This window comes from Actinia tenebrosa, unplaced genomic scaffold (genome assembly GCF_029948245.1).
Source record: "Actinia tenebrosa isolate PJP-AT-01 unplaced genomic scaffold, QUT_ActTen_1.0 PGA_scaffold3__52_contigs__length_22856419, whole genome shotgun sequence".
NCBI classification, from domain to species: domain Eukaryota; kingdom Metazoa; phylum Cnidaria; class Anthozoa; order Actiniaria; family Actiniidae; genus Actinia; species Actinia tenebrosa.
In genome coordinates this window covers 13,542,379-13,567,163 of record NW_028292580.1, presented here as the reverse complement: position 1 = coordinate 13,567,163, position 24,785 = coordinate 13,542,379, and the positions used below count along the sequence as shown (strand labels likewise).

The 24,785-nt window shown below is 37.6% G+C and overlaps 4 protein-coding genes across 5 annotated transcripts; 2 read left to right on the top strand and 2 right to left on the bottom strand.

Moving 5' to 3' along the window:
- The first annotated feature begins 13 nt into the window (after window positions 1–13).
- Window positions 14–14,586, top strand: LOC116297881 (gamma-aminobutyric acid receptor subunit rho-2). 2 transcript variants are annotated; one of them, XM_031706195.2, is made up of 9 exons: window positions 14–152; window positions 518–627; window positions 5,512–5,585; window positions 6,078–6,145; window positions 7,002–7,222; window positions 7,504–7,586; window positions 8,039–8,170; window positions 10,693–11,033; window positions 11,634–14,586. In XM_031706195.2, the coding sequence occupies exons 2-9, from the start codon at window positions 560–562 to the stop codon at window positions 11,979–11,981; spliced, it is 1,335 nt and encodes a 444-aa protein (XP_031562055.2). In that variant the 5' UTR covers window positions 14–152; window positions 518–559; the 3' UTR covers window positions 11,982–14,586. The 2 variants fall into 2 exon arrangements, with proteins under 2 accessions (XP_031562055.2, XP_031562056.1); XM_031706196.2 differs by lacking the exons at window positions 14–152; window positions 518–627; window positions 5,512–5,585; window positions 6,078–6,145 and adding an exon at window positions 6,446–6,712.
- A 1,942-nt stretch (window positions 14,587–16,528) lies between these two features.
- Window positions 16,529–21,332, top strand: LOC116297882 (gamma-aminobutyric acid receptor subunit beta-4-like). The gene is made up of 7 exons (XM_031706198.2): window positions 16,529–16,636; window positions 18,163–18,245; window positions 18,438–18,505; window positions 19,226–19,446; window positions 19,855–19,937; window positions 20,346–20,477; window positions 20,637–21,332. Exons 1-7 carry the CDS (start codon window positions 16,584–16,586, stop codon window positions 20,930–20,932), a joined length of 936 nt encoding a protein of 311 aa, XP_031562058.2. The 5' UTR covers window positions 16,529–16,583; the 3' UTR covers window positions 20,933–21,332.
- An 865-nt stretch (window positions 21,333–22,197) lies between these two features.
- On the bottom strand, window positions 22,198–23,141 carry LOC148908703 (uncharacterized). Its single transcript, XM_089035612.1, has 2 exons — window positions 22,909–23,141; window positions 22,198–22,821 (listed from the first exon to the last, which is right to left on the bottom strand). The coding sequence occupies exons 1-2, from the start codon at window positions 23,110–23,112 to the stop codon at window positions 22,441–22,443; spliced, it is 585 nt and encodes a 194-aa protein (XP_088891738.1). The 5' UTR covers window positions 23,113–23,141; the 3' UTR covers window positions 22,198–22,440.
- A 224-nt stretch (window positions 23,142–23,365) lies between these two features.
- Window positions 23,366–24,664, bottom strand: LOC148908702 (uncharacterized). The gene is made up of 2 exons (XM_089035613.1): window positions 23,547–24,664; window positions 23,366–23,443 (listed from the first exon to the last, which is right to left on the bottom strand). Exon 1 carries the CDS (start codon window positions 24,360–24,362, stop codon window positions 23,937–23,939), a length of 426 nt encoding a protein of 141 aa, XP_088891739.1. The 5' UTR covers window positions 24,363–24,664; the 3' UTR covers window positions 23,366–23,443; window positions 23,547–23,936.
- Between the last annotated feature and the right edge of the window lie 121 nt (window positions 24,665–24,785).

The following is a 24,785-nucleotide window of genomic DNA, read 5'->3' as shown; positions in this document are numbered from 1 at the left end:
ATGATTGGAATCGGTTCTGGGACGGACTGACGAATTGTGAGGCGTTTTAGCTGACATTACCGCAAAAGTATCAAGCAAGGCAGTTAATGGGAAGCGCATCTTGATAACGTTTTGCTGATAATACGATCATCGATACGAAAACTTTATTCGAGGTAAGTAAGTCGCTTGTCAGTGAATACACCAGTTCAATAAACGTTGTCATCGCTAAAGACGATATCGCTTTTCGCCTATCACCTATGGCGATGACAGCGTTTTTTTTTATTACGTGTATAAATGCCGCGTAAAAAGTTTAACAAAAATTTCGAACGTTTGTCCTTCGGCGGAGCAATAGAGCTTGACAAAAGATACTTACAATTTTTTGTACACGGTGGAGATAACTATGGCATTCAACACACCAACATAGTGCAAGCTAGTAAATAACCGCTTGTCATTATCAGCTTATCTGATTCAATCGTAAAAAAATGAAAATCCACCAAAAGCAAACGGCTTAAAAATCCAACTTTTCATTGAACTTTAGGAAACAAATCCTTCGTTGTTTGGAGAGCCAGTACCTGCAATCATGGTGAAGAAACTAGTTCACTGGTATCTTACTGCAGTTGTTTCGATATCAATTTTTTGTACACAACGGTAAGTTTTCTGTGTTATTTGTTTTGTTTTTTTTTTGTTTTTTTTTTGTTTGTTGTTGTTTTTTAGTATATTTTAACTATATTCCTTCAATAAAAATATTATATTAAATGTGTCGTAAGGTAAGTCATGAGAGTTCTCCGCTTTTGACCACTCCGCAAAAATCAACTCCTAAATTCCAATTGGAATTCAGTGGATGAAGAGCCACTCAGTGGAAATACCACTGTTAAATTCTATTTTACATTTTCTGGCGCGAGTGTTGCAAAATACTGAAGTAGCTTGTAAAAACTCGAAGAGACGATCTTGAACTATCATTAGATATGCCTATTTTTGTCTAAAACAGTTGGTGAACTAATAAATAAACATATCGAGTTAAACGCTCAAATGCGACCATATTAAAAAAGTCGTTCTTTTTATTTAGACTATTTTCAAACAGCCCTTTCATCAGATGTCATGATTTGTTAATTCGACGCTTAAGCTTGTGGGGAAAAACCACGAAAAATGCTTCACTTTTAGACGACTGAAACCCTTCAATTGGTGTTTTGTCGAATTTCTTTATAAACTTTTAAATCGTTACAAATGTAATTATTCAGTCGCCGTCTTCATTTACTTCATCTTGAATTATCCGGCGTATTCCTGCGTTTTATGATAATTCTCACAGGTCAAGACCTTGAAAACCAGACGTTCAAATAATTTTCATACAAATTAAAGCGTGTGTAAAAATTGAACCATTCAGAAGTCAATGTCGAATTCAGGGCCAACACAACGACAAGTATTAAAGATCTCGGCTCCAAAAACAATGAGAACTTTAGGAAATATTTTCAGGAATGGCTTGAATGTGTATAGCATGATTTAGTTTTAACAAAGTTCCTACCGATGTACAGAATATAATCTAATTTTAAAATGAATAGAATTGATATTTCTTTAAAAGGTTCAAATATATTTTTAAAAGGTTTCTGACGTCTGTAGATAAGATAATATAATCTAATTTTAAAATAAATCGGATTGAAACGTTTGCAAAAACTACGAACACTTTTATAAGGTCATCTGCGAGTTTCATTGCGACAGGTGTGAATATTAACTCCCTATCTCAAAAACTCGTTCCTGGTTCTATGAGCATCATAATAACTAACACTTGGCGGGAGTTTTTCTATTCCACCAAAATTATGTCTTTTCAGAAACACTCTATTCAGGTTTTTTCAAAGAGCCCCACGATTAATAGATAATCCTGGCAGATGAATTGACAGTCAACATTTATACTGACTTGATGTGGTAAAATCTTGGATCTACACCTTTATTGAAAATACGGCCGATCTTAGACTAAACAGTGCTTTCATGTTTTTTGACTAAAATATTAAAAATCACTTTTCTAACTCAAAGGGCATGCAATGTAAAAGAGGAGACAACGTTGTTCGGCTGTGAATATATCACCAAATTGAAGCGTCCTACTCGGTTGGTCTCACACCGACAACGTTTTTTTGAAATAGGTATATATGTTTGATATGCACTGGTTTCACGGTTTAAGCGTCCAAGCTTAAATCAAATCAGATTAAAGCAATCTTTCTTTTTCCTGCGCAAGGACAACACTTAAGAAGCTGGAAAAAAATTCCTGAGATAAAGAAGTGTGAGCCAACAAGCAACAAGAATATGATATATTTATATACTATTAAAAGGAGTTCGCCAAAGAGCCAAACTTGTTATGTCCTATGCAGTTGGAAGTATTATAATAAAACTCGTTTGCTTTGTAAGAACACCTGCTATTTTCTCAATATAAAAAATGTTATGCACATGTAAAATTCATCAACTCTCAGACAATCTGAGACGCGTCTAATAATCATTGAATGAGGATCTGACTTCATTGAATCTTACTCGGCCCCCTCTCGAAAGATCCTGAACAGAAGTACAATATTGTGAAAAACCACTGTTAGGAAATTGGCCCGCGAAAGTAAACGCGACTCAAAAATAGAATTTTGAGTACACCCTTAGAAGACTAAATGTTTGAGCTACTATAAGTGTGCTAATTATTAGAAATATCCGAGTGTTTTTTTTTTTTTTTTTTTTTTTTTTTTTTTTGTAGTTTTCGCGATACGAGTGAGTTAAAAAAATCGCTGAGTTCATTCCCAATTATGTTGCAGTCACCTTAAGTCGAAAACTCAACAAATTGCTTTCAAAAATAAGTAGTATTTTGTCTCAAAAGTTTATAGTCTATCCTCGCGGGTAATATTGCACCATGAAGTATAGATAAATTGGACTCACATTTAAGTTTCTAAAATTTAACCGGAAACAATTTAGAAGTACGTAGTTTTAGCTAACTTTACAAAGCTACCTCTGACCTAGCTCTCACAAAAAAATCAAGTTTTTTTATGATTTCCACAGATGTATAGTTAAATCTCATGTTTGATTCATCCTCCGAAAAGTAAATATCCAAGTGCACTCTAAACGTAGGTAGTTTACCTTGGTGGTAAAGAGTTTCTTATCATATCGAGAGAAGATTTCCTTGTCATGAAAGAACATTTGGTTTGGAATTTGATGGAATATTGGAAAACTCAGTCGCGCAAACCGAAACACAAATTTGACAGCGCAAAGTGCATCTGTGGCTTCTATAGTTAGAGGTTGTCAGACGAGAAGTTCTTTAAGAGCTGATGACGTTATTTGTTCATATATTTTGATCATAATTTTTTGTTTTTTAAATGACTACTTTTACTATAGTCTTTCTCAAGTAACGCCCCCCTCCCCTCCTCCTCTCCTATTCGACGGACAAATCTTATCCAGTGGATACATTTATGGGATAACAGCCTCGACTTATCCACTGGATTCTTAGCCTGCGTCACATCCGGAATTTTCTTCGTAAACCTCTGGATTATTAGGATTTATCCGTCAGATATAGTGCTACCCATTCGTACAGCTGGGCCCTGATATTTGTCGGCCGCGAATTAAAAGTACACCAGCTTCGGGGCCCAAGCAAGGCAAGGGCGTTTAGGACTTTAGCGCCAGTTTACATAATCTTTGTAGGTCAGGTACCGCAATAACCGCACACTTCACCATCATTTCTCAAGATGTTTGCACTTGGGGTTTTTTGTTATCGCATCTTGATGGCAGAGTCGAAGGTTTGTTTTGCGAATGCGGTTTTGAAAAAAAATAAATAAATAAACACTTGGTCAAATAGATAATCTTAATAATCGATTGTTAGTGTTTTGAACGTGCGGTTTTGATATTTGCAATTAGCGCGCCAGCAACGCGAACTTAAATCAAATCCGCAAACGAACTCTTTGCTATTACGAAGATTCCCCATGTCTTAAATAAAAGATTCTATTTTCCTTCTATAAAAATTGCCACTGTAGAGCTTATTTTTAAATTTATTCTTTTGGCGGACAAAGGCAAAAATATCGCAGATTCGATCGTTTGTACAATACAGTCATGTCCTTACTTAAGGGATTTTTTGGCATATGAAAGTGTTTTTGTTTTTCTCTAAATATAAGACTAACTCTAGAAACACATCAGATATTTAATCAAGAAACACAGCGGTATTTTACGAATTTCAATTGAAAGAGATATTGTAAAAGTAAAACCATGGACATAACTTTTGTCGTGTCCAACATCTGAAATGAACTCCTTGGTGTTGGCCCTACGTGCCACACAGGCGTACAGGATAATGTTGATAATAAATATTTGAATTATATGCCACATGTGTGCCAATGACGCACTATGAAAGCTGCTGCTTTTTGATTAAAAAAAAAAAACACCATAAAAGATCAAAGCCCCTGGACGAGAGTGGAAGAGCTACTGGTGGCTGACAGACAGCAGGCCAGAAGGACAAATGATTAATAATAGAAACTTTGTGCGTTTTTTTGTCGAGCAGCAGTTTCCAAAGGCAAATGCGTCCCAAGGCCAATCTCGAGCCATATAGGAAACTATGAGGATGCGCAGGCTTCGTTATGAAGGGTTTATGTTATTAGTTAACAAAAGTTCAACACACGACAGCAAGAGAATATTCTCTTGACGACAGTTAACAACGATAGTTTAAAAAATCATACTAATAAACCCAGTGCCCTTTAACCACCTTACTCGTATATCCAGGCAGACATTACAGAACGACATGACAGAACTAATCTGCAGAAAGGTGTTCATAATGAAAATCGTAACGCAGAAATAGTTTGTCCAATTTTTTATTGACACCTCGTGTGGGTAAGAAAGTGATAATTTTCAAATAATCTATTTGAAACTACTAATCGCAGTGTTTGTTATTTTCCTGATAATGAAGCCAAGGATTAGTTGTAAATTGCTTTTATTTAATTATCGTGACTTTGGCTTATAATCACTAAATGTCCTCGAAAAAAAAAATTAGGGGTGCTTGTTAAAACTATATTATCCATTTTATTATAAATACATATTTTATCCCTTGTTTTGTGAGAGATTTACATCAGGCCTCGTACCTCAGAAAGTAATGAACCTGTGGCATTCGTTCCATGCATGATAATAAATTAGATTTTAAATGTGTTGATTTTTGAGGAGGGAGGAAAACTGGAACCTGAAGAAATCCGTAACCTTTGAAACACAAGAGAAAACAAAACTAACCCTGCTCACATGTAATTGTAAAGTATGGGGTCAAATCCATAGCTGTGTTGTTTGGTGTTAAACAAATTTAAAAAATCCAAAAAAATGATGTCCAGATTTGCAAATAATTTATCATGTCAAGATGATTGGCCATCGTGGATTGGGCAAAAGAGGCAAGATAATAGTGTGTCAGTAAAATGTTACACAAGACATTTTGACCCATAATGCATTGCATTCCTAGTATGACGTCTAACGATCACGTGCTCCTTAGCTCCGCAACCTGTCAGATGTGAAATAAATGTATTGATGATATGCAAATGTTTTTATTTTCAGAATACATGGTGAGGTCGACATTGATGCACTTCTTCCAACAGGTTACCGAAAAGGCCAAAGACCAAACGCTGAAGGTACGTCAAACTTTGTTGTTGTTGTTGCTATTGTTGTTTTTTCTTCTTTCTTTCTTTCTTTCTTTCTTTCTTTCTTTCTTTCTTTCTTTCTTTCTTTCTTTCTTTCTTTCTTTCTTTCTTTCTTTCTTTCTTTCTTTCTTTCTTTCTTTCTTTCTTTCTATTTTTCTTTCTTTCTTTCTATTTTTCTTTCTTTCTATTTTTCTTTCTTTCTATTTTTCTTAATTTCTTTCTATTTTTCTTAATTTCTTTCTATTTTTCTTTCTTTCTTTCTTTCTTTCTTTCTTTCTTTCTTTCTTTCTTTCTTTCTTTCTTTCTTTCTTTCTTTCTTTCTTTCTATTTTTCTCAATTTGGAGGGCAAGGCAATAGGTTTCCAATTCTCATGAGAATGAAATTCTTTTATTTTGTCCTCCAAATTGAGCTGCTTTGACGTCACATGCAAGTAGTCTATTGAAATTAGTAAGTTACTTAATTTTTTTTACGATCCTCATTCAGGGCCCCCCGTTGAAGTTCGAGTCGGTATTTACGTGAACTCTTTTGGTAATATAGAAGAAGCACAAATGGTGAGTCGTTGCACCATTTGACGCCATTTCAGGTCTCTCCATTTGTATTAACAGTAAAACCTCTCCTACCCAGGAGTCGAGAGGGTATTCATTCTGGCTCCGGCGTTTGCTTTTTTGACGGGAAGTCGCGAAAAGACAAAGAGCGAACTAGAACCTCTGGATCGACCAGGGGAAAACCTCTAAACCTCTCCTTACAGACAACTCGCTATATTAAAGGTGTCAGGAGGGGATTAGGTCATCTACAGACCTTCACAGGAAGAAAAACCGGATTCCCAAATTGGGAGTTTGTTGGGAATTTCCTTGAATTCCCAACAAATTCCCATCCAATTCCCAGAGAGAACAAAATTGGGAACGTGGCACTGATTCCCAATGTTAGTTTGTTGGGAATTTTGTTTTTCTATTGGGTATTAGAAGGAAATTCCCAACAATAAATCCCAACGTTGGTGTTCGAATTGGGAATTCAAGGAAATTCCCAACAATTCCCAATTTGGGAATCCGGGTTTTTTTCCTGTGCCTATAGGCTCTACGTCAAATGCTTCACGTATTTTACAATATTTTGCCATAAAGGTATACATTTTCTGAAAGATAAATCAATGTAGTTTTCAAATCCATTTAGAATTGACTTTTTATTTAGCTTATAGAAGATGTTTTATGGCAAAATATCGTAAAGACCTTGCAAAATTTGAGGTAGCGAGTATAGGGGTACACATACCCTCCTGATACCTCCTCTGAATTACGGACCCTTTTTTCTGGCCTTTCGGTGTCCGTATTGTAGATGACACACTGTATTTGTCACAACTGAGGAAAAAAAGGAAGTTTATTAAAAAATGACATTATTTGTTTTCCATTTGAACAGGAGTATAAGATGTATGGATATTTTCGCCAGTATTGGAATGATAATCGGTTGGTAGGGAGGTCGAACCAGACTATAGTGCTGAATGGTGACGATATCTCCAAAGTCTGGAAGCCTGATCCGTTTTGCTATAACGCGAGAGATTCTACACTCAGTAAAGGCGATCATGATATTAATAGTATGATGTCCATAGATCCAAATGGGGACATCATTTACAGTAGAATGTAAGTCATTCATAGATTACCAGTGAGTGGGGAGTTCTATTCTTTTATTTCTTATTGTCTTGAGCCCAAGGCAGAATAATGGATGGACGAAATAAGGAGAAAATCATCCAAGCCAGTGGTGTAGTAGTGCTAGCGACTCGATGATCAAGGCCGCAATACCACAAGTGACAGCGTCCGGTCAAGGGCACGAAGGCACATCAGCAGTACATTCTATAGCCTTCCCATGCAATCTCCATTTGACGATTTTCTGTCTGTTAAGATATTTCGTTTATAATCTTTAGGACTATTATCGTTGCTGAATGCAATATGGAACTACACGATTTTCCAATGGACACGCAAAAATGCAGTTTGAAATTCAGCAGCTGTAAGTTGACTATATAAGTTGATAACATATATTGCCTGAAAATTGAATTGCAATTGCTGGTCAAAATTCTCGAATGCTGTTATCGTTTGAGCGGCTGTCGTTTGCCATAATGCTATTCTAAGTGCTAAGAATAATAACTGGTTCTGACCTCCCCACCCCCCCCCCCCCCCCCCACCCTACCTGACGCGTTTTAAAACGTTTCCCACACACGCGAGTATACCGCTGTCCACTCCTGTGAACAGCTACCCATTTTCATGCATTTCCATATCTAAATATGTATACTCGTGTGTATTGTTAGCAAGTGAATATATAACAATTTCAAGTGATAACATTATCAACGAAATATATTTTCTGTTTATTTTCTAAATGAATTTATTCACCGTGCGCATCATAGAGTACGTCTATGAAGGTACGTCCTACTCACGCACACTCCTTTTAAATCTTACTTTCAGATACCTACAATGAAAATCTAATTAAGCTATCGTGGGTAAAAGGTACTCCCGCGACGGTAGCAGCCAAGAGCCTCGCACAATTTTATTTCAAAAAGTTAGAGACTAGAAAGTATGTGGAGCAATACGAGTTAGGTAAGTCCGATGAGTTGGATGATGTTCCCCAGATGAATTGGGTAGTATAGATGGATTAGATGGTATACTCCAGATGGATTGGATGGTATACTCCAGATGGATTGGATGGCATACTCTAGATAGATTGGATGGTATACTCTAGATGGATTGGATGGTATACTCCAGATGGATTGGATGGTATACTCCAGATGGATTGGATGGTATACTCCAGATGGATTGGATGGTATACTCCAGATGGATTGGATGGTATACTCCAGATGGATTGGATGGTATACTCTAGATGGATTGGATGGTATACTCTAGATGGATTGGATGGTATACTCTAGATGGATTGGAGGGTATACTGCAGATGGATTGGATGGTATACTCTAGATGGATTGGATGGTATACTCTAGATGGATTGGATGGTATACTCCAGATGGATTGGATGGTATACTCTAGATGGATTGGACGGTATACTCTAGATGGATTGGATGGTATACTCCAGATGGATTGGATGGTATACTCTAGATGGATTGGAGGGTATACTCCAGATGGATTGGATGGTATACTCCATATGGATTGGATGGTATTCTCCAGATGGATTGGATGGTATACTCCAGATGGATTGGATGGTATACTCCAGATGGATTGGATGGTATTCTCCAGATGGATTGGATGGTATACTCCAGATGGATTGGATGGTGTTTCCAAGATGGATTGGATGGTATACTCCAGATGGATTGGATGGTATACTCTAGATGGATTGGAGGGTATACTACAGATGGATTGGATGGTATACTCTAGATGGATTGGATGGTATACTCTAGATGGATTGGAGGGTATACTCTAGATGGATTGGATGGTATACTCCAGATGGATTGGATGGTATACTCCATATGGATTGGATGGTATTCTCCAGATGGATTGGACGGTATACTCCAGATGGATTGGATGGTATACTCCAGATGGATTGGAAGGTATACTCCAGATGGATTGGAGGGTATACTCCAGATGGATTGGATGGTATACTCCAGATGGATTGGATGGTGTTTCCAAGATGGATTGGATGGTATACTCCAGATGGATTGGATGGTATACTCTAGATGGATTGGAGGGTATACTACAGATGGATTGGATGGTATACTCTAGATGGATTGGATGGTATACTCCATATGGATTGGATGGTATACTCCATATGGATTGGATGGTATACTCCATATGGATTGGATGGTATACTCCAGATGGATTGGATGGTATACTCCAGATGGTTTGGATGGTATACTCCAGATGGATTGGATAGTATACTCCAGATGGATTGGATAGTATACTCTAGATGGATTGGAGGGTATACTCCATATGGATTGGATGGTATACTCCAGATGGATTGGATGGTATACTCCAGATGGATTGGATGGTATACTCTAGATGGATCGGATGGTATACTCTAGATGGATTGGATGGTATACTCCAGATGGATTGGATGGTATACTCCAGATGGATTGGATGGTATACTCCAGATGGATTGGATGGTATACTCCAGATGGATTGGATGGTATACTCCAGATGGATTGGATGGTATACTCTAGATGGATTGGAGGGTATACTCTAGATGGATTGGATGGTATACTCCAGATGGATTGGATGGTATACTCCAGATGGATTGGATGGTATTCTCCAGATGGATTGGATGGTATACTCCAGATGGATTGGATGGTATACTCCAGATGGATTGGATGGTATACTCCAGATGGATGGGATGGTATACTCCAGATGGATTGGATGGTGTTTCCAAGATGGATTGGATGGTATACTCCAGATGGATTGGATGGTATACTCTAGATGGATTGGAGGGTATACTACAGATGGATTGGATGGTATACTCTAGATGGATTGGATGGTATACTCCATATGGATTGGATGGTATACTCCATATGGATTGGATGGTATACTCCAGATGGATTGGATGGTATACTCCAGATGGATTGGATGGTATACTCCAGATGGATTGGATGGTATACTCCAGATGGATTGGATGGTATACTCCAGATGGATTGGATAGTATACTCCAGATGGATTGGATAGTATACTCTAGATGGATTGGAGGGTATACTCCATATGGATTGGATGGTATACTCCAGATGGATTGGATGGTATACTCCAGATGGATTGGATGGTATACTCTAGATGGATTGGATGGTATACTCTAGATGGATTGGATGGTATACTCCAGATGGATTGGATGGTATACTCCAGATGGATTGGATGGTATACTCCAGATGGATTGGATGGTATACTCCAGATGGATTGGATTGTATACTCCAGATGGATTGGATTGTATACTCCAGATGGATGCATGATTTTCTGCGTGCATTTTGCCAGCGCTTTCATCTCTCCCTAATAAATATGCTAATATGTAATTTCCCAGAGTAGAGCTGTTGAGTTGCATTATGGGAATTGAATTGGAAGAGTGAGTGAAAAATGAATAATATAGTTGGGATTGCTGTGTTTTTAACTTTATTTTCTCTTGTTATTATGTCAAGGTAACTACTCTGTAGTCGAGGTGGAGTTTTACTTCAGCCGTCGCCTTGGCTACTTCTTGATCCAAGTATACGCGCCAGACATCTTCATCGTCATGCTCAGTTGGATAGTCTTCTGGATGGACAGAAATGATATGGGCAACCGTATGGCCCTGGGAATCACTACAATACTGACCATCATGTTCCTTATGGGATCTATCAATGCTGCCATGCCGCGTGTCAGTTACCCTAAAGCACTCGATTGGTATCTTATGATATCGTTTGCCCTGGTGTTCCTGGCCCTGATAGAATGCACTTTCGTTTTTGTTTTGCTGAAGAAGAAGCAAAAGAAGAAGAAACAAAAGGTAAATGAAAGCCTTGTAAGACCCATTAAAATTGTAAATACTATCAGTGCAACATGGAAAACGTTTTTTATCGACATCTCAGTCTCAAAATTCTCACGTACTCATCCCTGGTGGTGGGCCTGTTTTTATTTTTATTTTTTTATTTTTTATTTTATTTTTACGGCGGCTTACAATTTAATTGTTGCCAATGCAATGAAATAGCGAACTAAGGGATGTTTCCCCAATTTATATTGGTTGATAAATTAGAGTACTTTTGTTCAATCATACCAATATGGTGGCTATGAAAACTAATATTTGTGAATGACAGACTTAGTCTACCTTTTAGTTCGTGGTTTTAGCATTTTAGACCACATGTCATTCTCTTGAATAAGATTCCTTGCTTTAGTTGTATCCATATTCATGTGTCTTCTCATATGCAACCGTTAAACAAAGAAATGATATTTTGGGGAATTACACGGTCTGAAATAGAAAAACATTACGACAAAGGTAAAGAGGTGTATATTACTCGGGCTACACTTTCAAATTGAAAAATTGCTTGCAGCAGAGAGCCCGAGAGAAAATTTAATCGATTATTTTTTCAAATATTTATCTTTTTTCTAGACCGAAATCAAAAGCAAGAAGTGTCCACCACTAGAACGTGTCCTTTGGGTCAACGAAAACTCATGCCCACGAAAGAGAGACAGCAAGACTAACTGGTCAGAAGAAACAAGAGACCTTATCGAAACGAGCCCAGGGAATGGCAAGCAAAAATCCATCATCGCCCATCTATCCCTACAAGAGTTAAATAACAAGACTGATACGCACAAGCAGATGACGGAGACACACGAGCACGACGATGACAAAGGAATCGATTGTACGGTTGATAACCTTGCTAAGGGGCTATTTCCGCTTATATTCCTGGGTTTTAACATTTTGTATTGGTCACTGTATCTCAAATTATTGGAGTAAAACTATTCGAGAGGTAGAAGTAGGTGCTGCGGCTAGAGAGGTGAGGCGGATCCAGGGAGTCCAGGTGCATTTTGATAATGTTTTTTTGATAAGGCTGCGTTCATAATGTATGACAGAGGGGGGAGGGGGGTGTGGGAGCAGGAGATAAATGTCCAGAATAATTCTTAACACCCCCCTTAAAGTCATGCAAAAAAATACGATCCCCCTAAGCAAGGCTTGTAGCTTCTTCCAAAAATTGTGCATCCCCCCATTTTTCTGATAAAAATTTGCCCATCCCCCCTTTTTCCTACCAAAATTTTCCCGATCCCCCCTCAATTTCACCTGCCTCCCCCTCTGCCATACATTGTAAACACAGCCTAAGTAGCCAAGACTAGACAAATTTTCAAAGGTCTTAGTTAAGTAATTTAGCATTATTATAATTACGGAAGTGAAAAGTCCAATTGAAGATCCAAAGAGTCTTTAACAAAAAAAATATAGTTAAGAAAATAGGTTAGTTAATGAAGTCAACAACAAATGGTGAGTTCAAATAATGTGAATGAAACATCGGATGTAGGTGATGATGTGAACTGATGATGATGCTGATAATCATGATTATGACTGATGATATGATAATAGTTATGGTAAGGGAGTCTCCCCATATCGAATTGATGATGTGATATTTTCTGTTTATGAATAATGATGCACAATGTTGATGATGATATTGATGATGATGATGATGTTTATTGATGATGATGATGGTAATGATGACACTAGCTGATGACTATGATGATACATAATGATTATGCTGATGATGATAAATGATGATGATGTTATAATGCTGATGATTGTGGTAAGGGCTTTCCCCCATATCGAATGGACTACTTCGACGATACGGCGGCCATCTTGCCAGGGGGCAAATGAAAACAAAGACGGATGGAAAATGTATAGAGTATCGTGTGCTTGTCTTTCTTTTATGCCGGCCGAAAGTGATCAATGTGCCGTCTTAGTTCACGTTTTGTTGCCGTTTTTTGCCCCATGGACGCCACATAATACCTTGTGAGCCAAGATGGCCACCGTATCGTCGAAGTAGTCTATGAAGTGTTATTTTTATGAATAATGATGAAATGATACATGATCTTGGTGATGATGTTAATTAATGGTGCGGCTATGATGATGATGATGATTTTGATGATTGATGATGAAAACGACGGTATTGATTTTGCTGCTGCTGATGATGATGATGCACAAATGAATTTTGATACACTGCCCTGGATCTGCCTCCTGATTTTTAGCAAAACTGTTAACATTATTGACAAAAAATTGCCCTTTTTAGGAGGATTATCATAACTAAACTGTTTTTAAAGCAGTAAAAAAAGTGTTTATTCGATGGCATCGAAAAATAATATATAGCTTTTATATGTGGTAGGGTTTATCTGTTCTTTATTCTAGTGCGTTTACTGATTAGTAAATCCGAAATTTAGATTACTGAGTATATTTGGGTTTCAACTCTTAAAAAAGAAAAAAAGAAAAGAAAAAATAAATAAATAAAAAAGGTAATGGGATTAACAGTGCATTCCGCAGAGTGGCTCTTCTCCCACTGGATTCCAATTGGAATTTTGGAGTTGATTTTTTCCAACTCTAGATAGAGTTATTACATGCAGTTTTTGTGATAAGTATACATTCTAAACATAGCATAATTACTCTGTAAGATTAATATATTTCGGATGGGGTACCCAATGGTATTGAAAACAGTATTTCTTATATATATTTAGTACGTATCCATTCAGTGGATGAATTCTCTATGAGGTGTTGTATACGTACCAGGGGTTCAATTGCACTATATGAATCCCGTAGCCATTGGTCTAGCTTACTAGTCGTTCTATAAACCTAGCCTTGCATTTGTGTATCCGACAGAACAAATTTAGTACTTCACACCTGATTAAAAGGGCGTTTTACAGCATGTATTTTAGAGACTTATTAATAATGCTTTGTTCAGCTAATTTCTATCGGGAAAAAATCCGAGCTTCAGGCATGTATTTTTTTGAGCATTATTTTGTTACAATGTCATGATGGTGACTTGACTTGCATCCATTTTATCATGTTCCATTTTGTTGCTCTTTATGAAATATTTTTATATTCATTAACGAACCAAGTGTGATAAACCTATGGTACTATACACCTAGTGTTATCGAAGCTAAGACCGGAAAGAATTTTGGGTACTCCGAAATGTGTATTATATTTGCATATAGACATGTAAAAATGCACAGTAGAGCAAAGTCGGTCGACCTAGATTAACAACATGCCAAAGCCATGAGGCATAAAATGTGCACAGGAAGGGAAAGCTGCAATACGCATGAAATTAGCATAATTATTCATCTTCCCATGCTCCCCTTCGGTCTTAGCTTTGATGATATAATCTTTTGAACCCGACAACGTTTTTTCAATTAAGTGTATATAGCACCGATTTACTCATGGATTTAACTAATTTCCTCATAGTATAACGAATTATAATAAACTAAACTAAACAAGTTAAAGTTCCAATATCATTCTCGAAAAGAGTTATGGGCCAGAACACTAAGGGTCGTTGAAACAAATTTGAATAAAGGAAACATTTGTTGATGTCTGATACATTATAAATCATTTTTCTCTTCCGCCATTTTGTTCTTTTCCCTTTGTTCTGAGTATGCGCAGTACAAAAAGTTAAAAACATTTTTATGCAAGCGTACATTGTAGAATCTTAGAGGTTTTTAGCATGAAAATATGATCGTTTCTTTTCTATTTTGTCCTTTCTCTTGTCATAGTGTCTTAAAAAGATACGATAGAGTGAAGGCATTTAACCCGTGAAAATAAAAAAAGACTAGTCAACGTGTAATAGTCAAATAGACACAAAAGAAAACAATGGAATTAAGGTCTACTAAAGTGTGTTAGTCTAATATCTATTTCACGGGTTTAACGACTTCACCCTATTAAGTTTTATCCCAATTAAGTTTGGAGAATACGTATGCGTAATTTCCAAAACGAGTCCCACATGGAAAAGAGTGACAATGGACGTTTAGTCATCGGCAACAGAGGCGAAATACTAGGTCTGCTGGTCATAGCAAGGGGTTAATCATTTATGGTCTAGGGGCCGACTAACCTCTCCCTTAGGCTTCGGCCGAGCTTCCTGATCAGTCTGTAATTCCTCCCGGGATAGCGGTGTCGGGGTCGAAATCTCTGGCGTAGCCGTAAATGCTTCGCGCTACCATACGACACTTCAGCATTCGGGTCTGGGAGTATGGTCTCCGGTTATTTATTTGTATATAATTGACTCAATCAAAAAAAAAAAAAAAAAAAATTTCCAAAAAAACATCGACATTTCAATTTCAAAATCTGGAAACGAAGAATTTCATTGGGTATGCGGGTCTATTTCCGTACATGCAGATGAAGTTTTCTTTCGTAGTACGATTCTATCAGCATAAAAAATCTTTAATATCTTTCTGGGTTTTTCTGCTTTTGTTTTAGTTCTTTGATTCTTTGATGAATTTTGTCACGCTGGCTTATCTTCTATTGAAATGACAAGATTATCTTCTTTAGGCAGCATTCAAATAGCTTCTATCAAGCATGCTCTGGCGCTTTGTTCAGTTTATAAAGTACGCAATCGTCGGATTGACAAAATAGAATCATTTCGAATTCCTAGAAAAACCGAGAATTTCCTTCGATCCATATCTTCAAGTGAGGGAGACAAGTGTCTTGTGGTAACTCGTTCTTATTGGTAAGGAAATAGTTTGATTGTTCGATGCAAAAACTGTTTTTGCATCAATAATATTTCACCATTGGCAACCTTATGGGTTGGTCGGAATCCATTACTTTTTCACCTTTCTATAAAAAGATTCTAACAGTTTGAAGTCATGCAGTTTAATTCGAGTCTTAATTCTCTGTAAGTTTGACAGACTGATGCTCTTAAATTCTGTAGATTTTTTATTCACATATTGACAATGATGTCGATCTGCACAAACATTGCTTAACGACGAAATCAACTATATCTTAAGTCGTCATTATTTTTAGTGTCATTAATATTTGTTGGTAATTAATGGTATAGTATGTACGAACGTACTGAAACCTTCTTTTCAAACGTAACTAGATTTAACAATTTTTAGATAAGTTGATTTGTGCTCACTTACTACAATTTTCATAACCATGCGAACTCTGTGTCCCCGAGTCATGGCACGCTGAAATTTGGTTTATCGCTGTCGCGTCAAAAATATGAAAGGTATCGACTGATTAGTTTTGATTGACGGCAGCGAAAAAACAAATTTCAGAGTGCAACTCGGAGACACAGAGTTCGCATGTTTATGAAAATCGCAGTAAGCTAATACGGTATGGCGTCTGAATTCACAGGAGGACGCAACAGGACTCAACAGTTACATCTCGGTTTTCTGCAGGCTGATGTTTTAATTTGACGTTGCGTTCTTTTACAGTTCGTCAGTTGGCCGGTCAGCCAGTCTTTCTGTCTGTCTGTGCATGTAGTTCTTTTTCTTGTCGGAAGTTCTAACTTTTCTATTCATCAATATCTTTGTCACTTTTCTATTTTCATTATAGTTAACAGCAGACGACCAAAGTGCTGGATCAGTAGTCATAAGCACCATGAAAAGTCAACTCATCTTATTGATCATCGGTGTACTTTGTTTTGCAACCAGGTAATTAGCTAGTTATACTTCGTACATAATTGGACTACTTCGACAATACGACGGCCATCTTGCCAGGGGGCAAAACAAAACAAAGATGACGTAAAATATATAAAACTTCGTGTGTTTGTCTTTCTTTTATGGGTAAAGATGAACGATGTGCCGTCTTATCATTTATCATATGACCCGTACGGCCCTGCTCGCGCGCTCTAATAAAACCATTGGAAAAAGTCACGTGATGGGGGCCGGACGGGTTGACTTAAGCGGGCCGGAAAAACCCGTCCGGCCCTGCTCCAATCCGCGCGCTTTCTTTTTCTTAATTATTTTTATTTTCGTGAGGGTCATATGATAAAATGCTTATTGACTGAGTTAGGTCGGGCCGTACGGGAAAATATTTGGCTCTCGGTCATTTGTACGGACCTCGCTGCGCTCGGTCCGTACGACATGACCTCGAACCAAATATTTTCCCGTACGGCCCTCCCACTCAGTCAATAAGTACATAATAATTATCCATAAAATACCTATATTTCTCCTTTTCAAAAAACTGATATTTTCACATGTGAAAATAACATGTTATTTTCACATGTGAAAATATCGTTATCATGTGTATTTAAGCTATTGGTTTATAAATAAAATTTTTTTATAATAATAAAATACTTATTAAGTTGATTTTATGGATAATTATATAATAAACAGAATATTACATGGGCGCTTGGAGATACGAAATTTATCTTCTCGTGTCGAAGATCTTTTCAACACTCGAAGATAAATTTCGTATCTCCGCCCGCCCATGTAATATCCTCTATTTAACACATCCCTTGTAGTGTTCTCTTGTGGTAAGCTGTTGATAGCAATCGACCTCATTACTAGCTGGAACCAAGCTTTATTTGCCCCTGGATTCCCCACGATGCCTTGCGATCCAAGATGGCCGCCGTATCGTCTAAGTAGGCCATTGTTGCATGTTGCATCATTTCATAAACACCGCCGCTCTGTGAGGATAAGGAATATGAAGGAAAGGCGAACTTGGACTAGTAACCGCAATGAAAGCCAACATCTCTTTGTTATTTTAATTCGGATTAATTGTTGATGCTTCTGATACATTTATTGGTTTTTAATGTCAAGAAAGAGATATAAAAAGGAAGAAGTTCTGTAACAATCATCATCGTCATCATCATCCCTGTGCACCATCACCATCATCATAATTATCATTATCATCTTAATCATCAATCATAAAAGTCATCATCATCAGCAACAATTAAACATATGTCAGGGGTCCCGACTACAAACATATACATGCCAGTATAGAGGTTTTGCACCACCACGTGACGGCAGCCATGTTAGATGGCAGGAATAATACAATCGTTTACATGAGAAAGAATAAAATTCCCAAGAGCAAAGGGATTTTAATATTCTGCCATCTAACCACAGGAAGCCCAAGCAGTATTATGGGATGGACACGTGATGGTGCAAAACCTCTATGTATGCATTATTAGATGATGTTATGGTGCGGGCTAACTTTCCCTTCGATTATCAAACAGTTCTGCCAGCAATTCATCATCAAAGGGGCTTATGGAGAAGATCTTCGAAGATTACGATAAAGATTTAAGACCAAGCCACGAAGGTAATCCGCCACTAAACGAAAGTTCGTTTCAAAGTGCGTTTAACAAAATCAAACTTAACAATAAATATCGATATAACATTTGGAAAGAGGTGAGAATGGACAAAACTTTAGTCTGCTTTACTTGTCATGAACTTGAGAAGAGGGGCAGGATTTTATATCACAGTCTTACTTCAATCTGTTTTTATGCGTTAGGTGGACCAATTGAGGTGTCGGTCAGTGTTTACGTGAATTCATTTGCAAATATCGACGAGACGAGTATGGTAAGGCGACGATCCAGAGAAAGGGACGTATGTAGTAAAACGAGGAGGTGTCGTCGTGGGCTGTTCGTGTTTCTCTGAGGGAAGTTGAGGGGACACACTATAAGGGACAACTTAAACAAAATTTAAGATTAAAGACTTTAGCCAATCAGAAGAGAGCAAAATCAGTATCATATTGACCTCAGCCAATCACAATCACTCATTTTGTGTAGGCTTCGTCACTTGCTTCTGATTGGTTCAAGTTTCACTTAAGTTTGATTTTTTTGTTTTCACTCTATGCGTGATTGGCTAATTTTCTTCAAGTGGTCCGCACAGTAAGGCGAGAGGAAAACTAGATTCAGTCCTGAAAGGAAAGGAAAGAATACCAGGATTCCATACGCGCCATACTATTTTTATTTCATTTCTTATGCCTAAGACATATTAGATAAATTTTTTTGTGGAAAATACTGGAAATGTTTCATACTCATGTTCATAATTATTACTTGCTATTTTTATTACACACCTGAAATTACAGATGTCATGTTTTTTTTTCTTGTCCGTCTGCGTATATGCTTATGTCGCACAGACCTTTTAGGAGATCGAGGAAGTGGCGCATAAAGACAGAGAAAGAATGAGAGGCGAGTGGAGGGGTACAGAGGGAGAGAAATCCAGAGAGTCGAGGAAAGCAGATTTTACGTGTCAGAAATGATTAGTAAATTGATATTATTTTCTTCCTTTATTTAGGAATACAAAGTATATTTCTACCTTCGCCAATACTGGAAGGACGATCGTCTCGTTGGAAAAGTCAACCATACTTTAGCCATGACAGGATTGTCTGCATCACAACTGTGGAAACCCGATGCGTACTGTGAAAACGCTAGGGAATCAAATCTTGCGGAGGCGAGTGATTCGGTTAACAGTTTGGTGTTCTTACATCCTGATGGACTGGTGTTATACAGCAGACTGTAAGTCTTAGAAAAATCTGTATTTAGTGGAGATGGGCAATCAAGATTGATTAACAAGGGGAATTTCACAAATGGGTTTTCAGCGGGATTAGGTTGCACTGGTTTTTTTTTATTTTTATTTTTTGCATTGTTTATGAAAATACCGGAACAGGCAATCTCGTACCCAGAGCCTACGTTTATCTGGCCTGCGTTAGAAACGAGGGCTCTGGCATAATCCATTTTTTGAGACCAGGATTTCGTGGACTTCCGGTATAACAGAGCACGCGTTTAAAGACTTGCCAAAAATTAAAAATACCCCCCCCCCCCCGATTTTTAATTCGTACTATGATTTTGCATGATATGACCCTTGCAATATATCACGTGTCACAGTTTCCACATGTATGCTGAGCATGTGCATTTTGTTCACAGTTCCCAAGTAACTGCAGAGTGTAAGATGGATCTCAGGGACTTTCCAATGGATACTCAGAAGTGTAATCTTGTATTCGGAAGCTGTAAGTAATGCTCTAAATTTTAGGTTGACCCAGTTCGTTTGATGCACATGCGACTTGTTAACTCAGCGTTTTTTTAAAAATATTATCATATTATCATTGCGCAAATTTCTGTTCCTTCATGCTCCAAAATGTAATTTCTAAAATCTCTAAATTAAAATTGAGTCTAAATGGCTCTCTTATGGAGCTTATGAGATTTTGCGAAACGAAGGAATAGGAAACGAAAAATTCAGAACGAAACGATGTGAAAGAATAAAAAATGCAAATGACTTGCTCGCGTAATTCGCATAATTTCGTTTTGCAAAATACGATACCATGTTTTTCATAGTGTTAGCCATCATAATACATTTTTTATAATGGATTTATTTGTAACTGAGCCGATATGATATTTTTTTGGCATTTTGATTACAGACAGCTATCCCACTTCAGATATTGTCTACAAGTGGCGAGATGACAGTGCTGTAGAAGTTGGACGGCGCGAGCTTGCTCAGTTCTACTTCAAGTCAAGCCAACTGGCGAGCAACACTGCGGTTCTTTCAACAGGTCCGTTAAGCTAAGTCATTCCATTCTTTAGGCTCTTCGCATGTGTAAACCACTGGCCTCAGTCGTTTTTTTATGTAATTTAACGAAAAAACCGGCTAATGAATCGAATACCTAGATCAATCAAGGCTTACCTTATTCTCGATTTTTCTCTTTAAACAGGCAACTTCTCTCTCATATCAGTACATTTTTTATTTGAACGTCGCCTTGGTTACTTCTTGATCCAAGTATACGCGCCAGACATCTTCATTGTCATGCTCAGTTGGATAGTCTTCTGGATGGACAGAAATGACATAGGCAATCGTATGGCCCTGGGAATCACTACGATACTGACTATCATGTTCCTTACACTCGACGAAAAAATGGATTTGTCATGTAGGCAAACATATAGACAAATATATGGGCAAATATCATATTTGACTAATAGTAGACAATATTTGCCCAATGACTGTATATGATATGTACCTACACATTTATCCCATGGGCACAGATGGCAAAGTCCGTATGGCCCAGTAAAATCCCAAACGGCAAATATATAGCAGATATCATATCATCCATACATTTACCCGGTAGTAAATGTGAATGCTCATTTGATATGTGCACGTATTTGCCCAGCCCGTATATGTGTTTTATGTCTTACGTATACCCTGTGTTTCCCCAGGCCGTATATGTGATTTATGCCTTACATATACCCTGTATTTTCCCAGGCCGTATATGTGATTAATGCCTTACATTTACCCTGTCTTTGCCCAGGCCGTATATGTGATTAATGCCTTACATATACCCTGTATTTTCCCAGGCCGTATATGTGATTTATGCCTTACATATACCCTGTCTTTGCCCAGGCCGTATATGTGATTTATGCCTTACATATACCCTGTGTTTTCCCAGGCCGTATATGTGATTTATGCCTTACATATACCCTGTATTTTCCAAGGTCGTATATGTGATTTATGCCTTACATATAACCTGTGTTTGCCCAGGCCGTATATGTGATTAATGCCTTACGTATACCCTGTCTTTGCCCAGGTCGTATATGTGATTAATGCCTTACATATACCCTGTATTTTTCCAGGCCGTATATGTGATTTATGCCTTATATATACCATGCGATATGCTCTGACCGTATATGTGATTAATGCCCCCTTAATGCCTTAGATGTACCAGCGCGTCTTAGCCATATTTGCTCAGTTGAATTATGCTCATCATATTTGCTAAATTTAACTATATTATCAGTCTTCAGCTATTGTCACTTATGGCAGGCCAAAAAAAATAGAAACGATATATGTCGTGACAACCACCTCATACTTTAAACATAGCTAACCTATACTAAGAAGCAGGAAAAAAGACATAAATCATACTGAAACATTTTTATTGTGAATTTCCTTTTCTTGACGACTGATTAACTATGAACAATTTGTTAACTACAACTAATTGAAAATGCTAGTTCTGTAAATTAATTATAGGTGTTTGTTTCATCTTGTGACAGAATTTGTGAAAGGAGATCATAATATATTTAGTTGTCAATCGATCTGTGGCTTATGTACGATTCTTTTTAGATATTCTGTAGTAGTACACTTCATTTATAACTGCAAAAACTTAATTAAGGACACCGAACGTGGTTGGGTTTCTACGAGTTTTATGAATTAAATCTTGTGTCACTGTTCCTCCGTTCCTTTGGCCTGATTTCTAGGGTTTTCCTTCTTCTTTCGATTATTTGAACATTATACTTGTTTACTTGAAGAAATCCAAAGGTCAATAGGCTTAAATAGCCGCTGCTATACCGTTTGACCTTTGGATTTCTTCAAGTAAACGAGTATAACGTTCAAGTAATCGAAAGAAGAACGAAAACCCTAGAAATCAGGCCAAAGGAACGGAGGAACAGTGACACAAGATTTAATTCATAAAACTCGTAGAAACCCCAACCACGTTCGGTGTCCCAGTGCCCTTGATTTGATAAAAACCTTTAGGCTCTCAATGCCCATTCGGGACCTCCAGATGGCCTTGGGCGTCTTGACGGCTCCCCGATTTTCCGCTTCAAAAGCATGGTGAGACTGCGCTCTGACAGCCTCCTTTTTGCCTTTCGGTCCATGCTTTCCATGAACTGATTAGCTAGGGGGCTTCTCCATGGCAGAGGGTGTTTTATTAAAACTTTACTCTGCTTAGTAGGGCCCCCTTCGTTATCAGAGCCACTGTCCGCTGTATCGTCATCAGCCTGGTCATCCGCCTCTGACATCGACTCCTCTGATGACATATACTCCAGTTTCATAATTGCCTTGACTTTCTCTTTGTCCCCTGGTGATAGCGAGGTTGACAAGTCCGCTGCCTTGGATCTGGATTTTAGGAGCTAAAAGAAAAAAGAAAAAAAAAAACACCGTCAGTCAAAGTTTCTTATTAAACAAAGTCATAATCGTTGCAAATTCAGTTTACTTACATTTTGTTTTCTTTGTGTTTTCCGCTGCATCTTTTGATGCCTTCCAAGGGCCCCTGAACGCTCTCTTTTGTTTCTCTTTCTTCTCGTCAGAAAGTGACTTTTAAGGGCAGCTGAAATTATATCAAGTACCCATATATTAAAACTTGAGACAAAATTTGTTAGAAATTTTGGCATTTGGCCGACAATTACTCCTTTAGCATCCATTTGTTTTTGCTTTGTTTTGTTTTGTTTTTTTTGTTTTTTTTTTTTTTCTTTTCCGTGTTATTTTATTTCAAACTGCTTCCCCTCCCTTCGGCATTTGAATATTTCTAAAAGGATTTCGTTACCCCCTCCCCCCCCCCCCCCCCGACCACCACCACCCTTTGTCCTCACCCCTCCCCCCGGGTTAACTTTGATAGGTGCATAAGGCCTTTCGCACTTCGTAATATAAAATACATAAATACCTTCTAACTCGACGGCAGAGACATCCTTATGAACATTCAGAACTCTAACCCTTATTGCGTTATTAATCTGTTCGTTGACGTCATCTCTGAAACTAATTAGGAAATGCCATATTTGAGTGGTAAGTGGAAACTTAATATGGAAAGAAACTATGGATGATTCAGACAAGATCATTTTTATTAAATTTTTATACTTACGCTTTAGTAAAATCCCATATAAGAGGGTTTTCTTCCCTGTCCCGTAATTTCTTTGCTACCAAGCGTACTTCAGACTGTAATAACATAATATAATTCATTAAAATCATAAGATGTACCTTAAGTTATTCTTAGACATAGTAATAATGTTTTCATTATTTTTATGGCTGTGATTGTATAATATTGGGAAAAAAATCGAAATCAAATCAATTCCTTTACAAAAAAGGAAATTATCATTATCATTCAGTGTCTTGTTATTGGAAATCAATAGTAAAGTTTGGTAGCATTAACCACTGCCATGGCGGGTTTCCCGCCAATTTTAGCATTGCATAAATTATACCGCTGCATAATTATACCAACTACTCTTCGCGCCAAGAATTCCCAGTAAAATTATCAATAAAAATAGCTTGCTTTTTTAAATATTGCCACTTTACTTACTGCAACAGCCTTTGAGACAGTAATCTTGGTCTTGCTGTTGTCCTTGTTCTGCTGGCTTTCTTTTAAGGCGGCTGGTATTTGGCGGTTTTGTTCTTGCAGTTCTTTAAACTGTTTTACAATCGTTTCGAAATTTGAAGAAATTTCTTCTTTTTCGCTGTCGGGGTCAACGTTCTCATTCTCGCTTGTTGCTTGCAATAGGCGATTTCTGTGTTCTCTTAGCACATCCTCGTTACCACCAGGGACAGAGGGAATAAGTATATTAAGCCTTTGAGAATTGGCGCCATTTTCAGTATGTCTACTCGTACTGCTTGTACTGGTAGTTGCAGTAACAGAATGGATTGGCATTGGGCGTCCTGGTAAAGGTGTAGATGTTCTTCCCATTTTTTGATCGCGACGAATGAACGCAATTTATAAGCAAAGATATAGAATGTGCGAGAAACTAGATGACCGACAGAGTTTGTTACCTGTTTGTGACCAAAAGGCGAATGAACGAATAAGCACATCCACCGAACAAATCTACCCCCTATCTATCACGGCGTATCACGTGACTTGTGATGACATATACGTTCATATAATGAAGTCTAATAATAAAAAAAGGAATAACTGTCTTATAAAAATGCTGAAGTTGTATCCAGGATTCATGTTAAGTAATATATCTATTATCTTAAAGCTATTTGCTCCATTTTATAAAGTTATGAAATTTTTTCTAAAGCCTAGATTCACGAAATATCATTGCAATAAACTTGATTAGCTTCTAGCTCTAAAACCATCGTACCATTATCTGCCGCCAACAGTGACAGCTCT

Excerpts from the sequence above, each read along its gene's own strand:
- LOC116297881 (XM_031706195.2), top strand. The coding sequence starts at position 560 with ATGGTGAAGAAACTAGTTCACTGGTATCTTACTGCAGTTGTTTCGATA. Across the intron at positions 7,223-7,503 it reads GACATCATTTACAGTAGAAT|GACTATTATCGTTGCTGAAT; the intron begins GTAAGTCATTCA and ends TATAATCTTTAG. Across the intron at positions 7,587-8,038 it reads CAGTTTGAAATTCAGCAGCT|ATACCTACAATGAAAATCTA; the intron begins GTAAGTTGACTA and ends TCTTACTTTCAG.
- LOC116297882 (XM_031706198.2), top strand. The coding sequence starts at position 16,584 with ATGAAAAGTCAACTCATCTTATTGATCATCGGTGTACTTTGTTTTGCA. Across the intron at positions 16,637-18,162 it reads GTACTTTGTTTTGCAACCAG|TTCTGCCAGCAATTCATCAT; the intron begins GTAATTAGCTAG and ends ATTATCAAACAG. Across the intron at positions 19,938-20,345 it reads TAATCTTGTATTCGGAAGCT|ACAGCTATCCCACTTCAGAT; the intron begins GTAAGTAATGCT and ends TTTTGATTACAG.
- LOC148908703 (XM_089035612.1), bottom strand. The coding sequence starts at position 23,112 with ATGGATGCTAAAGGAGTAATTGTCGGCCAAATGCCAAAATTTCTAACA. Across the intron at positions 22,822-22,908 it reads AAACACAAAGAAAACAAAAT|CTCCTAAAATCCAGATCCAA; the intron begins GTAAGTAAACTG and ends TTTTTCTTTTAG.
- LOC148908702 (XM_089035613.1), bottom strand. The coding sequence starts at position 24,362 with ATGGGAAGAACATCTACACCTTTACCAGGACGCCCAATGCCAATCCAT.